The sequence below is a fragment of the Acomys minous genome, assembly GCF_964271855.1.
Source record: "Acomys minous genome assembly, chromosome: 6".
NCBI classification, from domain to species: domain Eukaryota; kingdom Metazoa; phylum Chordata; class Mammalia; order Rodentia; family Muridae; genus Acomys; species Acomys minous.
Window position 1 is genome coordinate 129,214,480 of NC_140487.1, and position 5,224 is coordinate 129,219,703.

Below are 5,224 nucleotides of genomic sequence, written 5' to 3' on the forward strand. Positions count from 1 at the left end.
CTCCCAAAAAACGGGCATTCCAGGCTTAGGCACGCCATACTCCTTCGGGGGTGCTTGTTTTTACTTTTCATCTTGGTTTTCATTTTGAGGGCCTCACTAAGATGCAGAGGTTGACCATGAACTCATTTGGTAGCCCTTGGAGGCCTAATCTCTTAGGCAGTTTGGATTCCATAGGCCTGCACCACCTGACTCACGGTGGGCTTTTTGTGGGGTCGCTTTCTTTGTCCTGATCCTTTTCACCAGCCAACGACAACAACCGGACGAAAAACCGATGGAACAGAGGAGGTCGGTCCGACCTGCAACTTCTCTTCAGGTGTGCAGAGTTAGTTATTTTTCCCCAAGCCGAAGCATTGTCTCAGCCTTCCCACGCTAGTGGAAGCAATCCATTCCGAAGACGCAGGAGCTCAGGCTAGATTTTAGTCCTTGTGCCTAGCCCCTTGGTCAGAGCGGGCCACAAGGGGCCAGCATCGGATAGAGGGGCCGTCGAATGACTCCTCATCAGTTGTGACAAGGGCCTGTCCCAGGGTCACTGCTCAACCCTGCCCGCGGTAGGCCGACTCTTATCTCGCCCGTGGGAATGTGGCCCGGAGAGGGTTAAGGGGGCGGGACGTGGGGCAGCCCCGCCTTAGCCGCTGGGTCCGAGCGCGCACCGGGCGTGGGCGTGGGCGTGGGGCGGGTCGGAGCGGGTGGCAGCGGAGGGCGCTGCTCGGGGCGAGCGCGGCAGCAGCGGCGGCGGCGGCGCGGCCCGCGTGACCCTCTGCCGCGCCCCGTGCGCCCGCGAGCCCGCGCCCTGTCGCGCCGGCCCAGCCGCAGGATGCGCGCTCCGCCGCTGCTGCTGCTGCTGGCCGCCTGCGCGCCGCCGCCAGTCGCCGCTGTGGACCCGACGCTGCCGGGTTGGGAGCCGGCCTCCGACGCGCCCTGGTGCCCCTACAAGGTGCTGTCCGAGGGCCCCGAGGCGGGCGGTGGGCGCCTGTGCTTCCGCAGCCCCGCTCGGGGATTCCGCTGCCAGACGCCCGGCTGCGTAACGCTGGCCTCGGCGAGTGGCTCGCTGCGCGCCCACGTCCTGCGCAACCGCAGCGTGCTGCTGCAGTGGCGCCTGGCTCCAGCCGAGGCGCGCCGCGTGCGCGTCTTCGCGCTAAACTGCTCGTGGCGTGGCACCTACACGCGCTTCCCGTGCGATCGCGTGCTGTTGGGTGCCTCCTGCCGCGACTACCTGCTGCCCGACGTGCACGACAGCGTGCGCTACCGCCTGTGCCTGCAGCCGCTGCCGCTGCGCGCCGAGCTCGCCGCCGCCCCATCAGAGCTCGCGGAATGCGTGGAGTTCACCGCCGAGCCGGCAGCTATGCAGGAGATCGTGGTGGCTATGACGGCGGTAGGCGGCTCCATCTGTGTCATGCTGGTGGTCATCTGCCTGCTGGTGGCCTACATCACCGAGAACCTCATGCACCCGACCTTCCGGCGACCCAGTCTGCGCAGGCAGTCCTGAAGCCCAAGGCGACCCGCCCACCAGGGTTCCATCTGCCCAAGTGCGCTGAGACCCTAAGGCCCTCTCCTTGCTTTTCTCTCATTCCTTCTCCCTCCTAGGATCCCCATGGAGGGCCTAATGGAGACTCTAGCCCACGCAGGGATCTTGGCATCATCCCACGACCTTGCCAGCCCCAGCTGGGTATCTGCCTTCCAGACTCAGGCCTCAGACTGGCCCATAGGCATGGGCTAGAGTGTCAGCTGCGTCCAGGGGTCTTCCCCTTCTCCAGGGCCTTTGTATGTAGGGCCGGGCCAGAATATACATTCCCTTCTGGCAAGAGCCACTGGCACGCAGGATCATCAACCTGAACTTTCATCCTGTGCCAGGTTGTCGAAGCTTGGCCGTGATCGTTGCTTGGTCACTTTGTGCTTTGCAGGTTGGGAGAAGTGACCTCTGGAGGCCGTACCCACCCCACCTTACCCCAGTGGGCTTAGGTTAGCTTTGTGCCTTAGTATCTCTGGCCCACTGCAGGAGCCACCATCACCCTTCAGCTGTCCATGGGGGCCGTGGCCCTGTGACTGGCTGGCTTATGCATGCTTTTGGCCAGAGTCCCATTGAGGACACACCATCCCTGAGACTTTCAGGAGCCTGGGGCCAGGGTTCCCAGGCCCTCGTTTGTCTTCCTATGTGGGTGTCCGAGAAGCCAAGAGCCATGATGTAGCTCAGCAGGCTGGGCCCAGCGTCCAGCCGCTGCATCCAGGGGTGAGTGTCCTCCGCCGTCGGAGGCTGGGGGTTCACCCTTTCCTTTCGCTTGTACTGCCTTGATTAGGACTTTCCCAGGGTGGGGGTGGGGCCTGGGAGGACAGCTGGAGGGATCCTGAGGGCTGAAGGAAAGCTGCCAGCCTTGTCCAGCCAGACCCTTAACTGTGGTCTGGATCCCAAGCCTCAACCAACCTCAGAGACCTCGGTGGCCTCGGTGCCACTTCCCTACCCTCAGCCCGGTCTTTTCACTAGAGCCTGAGCTCTGACCCCAGTGATGTCATCCCCTCCATCTCCACGGACAGGCTGGCCTTGCCTACCTCCTGGCAGACAGGCCCCTTGGTGATCTCTGAGCCCGGGCTCTGACCACTGGACCTGACCCTGGCTAGTTTCCCTCCAACTCTCACCCCAGCGACCATGATGACCTGAGCCCTCGCTGGCAGCACCTGTGCCCTACCTCTCTGTCTTCGCTCTGCCCGCTCCCTGTGAGGCACTGGTCAGTTGACAACATCTAAATGTCCATCACTCTCAGACCAAAAACCCTGTCTGGTGTGTTTCTTTGGGATGTTGGAGGGAAGGTCATGGGTGAGGGAAGGAAAGGCGAGTTCAGCTCCTCTAAGGGCCTCCAGCATTAGTCCAGTGGCTGGCCTTAAACCTTCTCCCACTGGGGATGGGAGGTGGTCAGCTGACATTACAGTTCCGGCAGGAGGACTGGCAGGGTGTCCGCAGCTTGCTTGTCCTCCCTCAGACCTTGGGATGGCATCTCTCTTCCTGGGCCAGCTGTGTTGGGCGGGGGAATGGGAGGTGGGGCTGGCAGTGGTTAGAAATAGCCTCAGCGTAGGATGATGACCCACTTGGGCTGTGACAAGCAACATGTAGGCAATTCTAAGAGGGGACTGGGGCTTCCCTCTGCAGTGTTAGAGTTGGGGATAGTAGGAGGCAGAAAGTGAATCTGGGGCTGCTACCGTGGGAGCCACGCTCTCTCCCCACCCAGGATGTCCTTGCGACTCCTAGGCTCCTGTGACCCTGAAGAAAGCAAAAGACAGGGCTGAGCCCTGATGAGTGACTCATCCAGAGAGAGTGGGAAGAAGGTTGGGGGGTGTAGTGATGTGCCTTGGCTCTTCTGAGGGGTGGGGTACATAGCAGGCTGTCCAGACAGTGGGGGCAGAAATGGGAGGGGCTTGCAGTCCGGCTTGCAGTCCACCACTGTTCTTGGTGGATCTGGTGTCTTCAGCCAGCCTAGGAACTCTGGAAGTGCCCTGTCTGAAGTACCTTAGCTCCTTAGACACCATCTGATTCCAGAGCTAGGACCATGCGACCTCTTCAGGTGCTAAAGCTCTACCAGACCCTCCCTGGACCCTCAACATGAGTCAACTGTAGCTCTGTTGGGCGAATGCTTTCCTGGCAATCTCCAGCACCATGTAAACTGGGCATTGTGGTAGACATCTGTAACGCCAGCACTCAGGACATTGAGGCTGGAGGGTAAGATGCTCAAAGTCATTCTCAGCTGTATGGTGTTAAAGGTCAAGAAAGAAAACAAACGACAAAAAAAAAAAAAACAGTTTACAGGCCAGACATACGGAGGAATAAACTGTCTAATTACTGCTCAGGTTCGCTATAACTCTGCCCCAGACAGAGCCGTGCCCCAGCCCAACCTTACTCAAGTGTGTACCCTTCTTGAAATGTTCAGTATGATCCCCACAAGGACATTTTACACTTCAACCCAAAACAAAACTCCCTCCTCTTCCTACCGTCAAAAGCCTTAGCCTACCAGAATGACCCATAGCTACTTTGTTTGCATGAGCTGGGCGCCCGTGAGAGGAGTGCTTCCTCCAGAACGTCCACACAGAAGCTACTGAAATAGCTCACTCACTGTCTCCGGGGCTTAGGACAGTAACATGACCTTTCAGAGAACACAGCGTAAACCCCACTAGTCACTGGGTCTCGAGCACTTCAACGTGAGGAAAATTTTTGCTTTTGAGGCAGGGTCTTAGCGTACAGCCCTGACTACCCTGGAGGTTGCTATGTAGACCAGGATGGCCTTGAGCTCCCAAAGAAATGGGGCCTCCCAACTACTGAGATTAAGTGTGAGACTTAACCTCTTGAGTGCTGGTATCACAGGCATGTACCACCATTCCTGCCTGCTGTCTGTAGTCTTCCTCTTCTTCCTCTTCCTCCCATCTTTCCCTCACTGCCCTTCCTCCTTTTTATTTGTGAGACAATCACTTAGAGCCTTGGATGGCTTCCAATTCATTAGTCAAGGATCAGTGTGACTGGTGAGTCTCCTTCCTTGACTTCCCAGGTGCCAAAGTAATTGATGTGCCACCAGTCTTGATTTTTTAAAAGATGTCTTTATTATGTATACAATATCCTGCCGGCAGGCCAGAAGAGGACACCAGATCTCATTATAGATGGTTGTGAGCCACCATGTGGTTGCTGGGAATTGACCTCATGACCTTTGGAAGAGCAGTCGGTGCTCTTAACCTCTGAGCCATCTCTCCAGCCCTAGTCTTGATTTTTATATAGTGCTGGGTATCAAACCTAAGGTTCTGTGTGTGCTGGGTAAGCATCCTAGCGTCTGAGCTACGTCCCCATCCCTAGCTGGCTTAGCATCCTAGCATCTGAGCTACCTCCCCATCCCTATTTTGTAGTTTCTAGTTACAGTTTCAGCTTCTCTGATCTTCTATTCTAAAATGCATAGTTTACCACTAATCCTATCAATCACCTTTAAAAAAAATCATACACATAACATATATCATAAAAGAATAAGTGGATAAACTTTATAAAAAATTTTTTAAGATAGGCTCTGGGTTCAAACCTATAATCCCAGCAAGCTGGAAGATGGAGACAGGACAATTACAAGTTCAAGGCCGGTCTTTGCTACACGAGACTGTCGAGAACACCAAAACACAGGGTTGGTTGAGGTGGCTTGCTGGGTAAAGGTGCCTCTCACGCTTGGTAGCCTGGGTTTCATCCCCAGGACTCACATGGTGGAAGGAG

The 5,224-nt window shown here is 56.8% G+C and overlaps 1 protein-coding gene across 1 annotated transcript; it reads left to right on the forward strand.

Annotated features, from left to right (window-relative positions):
• Positions 1–683: 683 nt before the first annotated feature.
• FNDC10 (fibronectin type III domain containing 10) lies at positions 684–2,786 on the forward strand. The gene has a single exon (XM_084788233.1). The coding sequence runs from the start codon at positions 815–817 to the stop codon at positions 1,484–1,486; it is 672 nt and encodes a 223-aa protein (XP_084644359.1). The 5' UTR covers positions 684–814; the 3' UTR covers positions 1,487–2,786.
• The last annotated feature ends 2,438 nt before the right edge of the window (positions 2,787–5,224 follow it).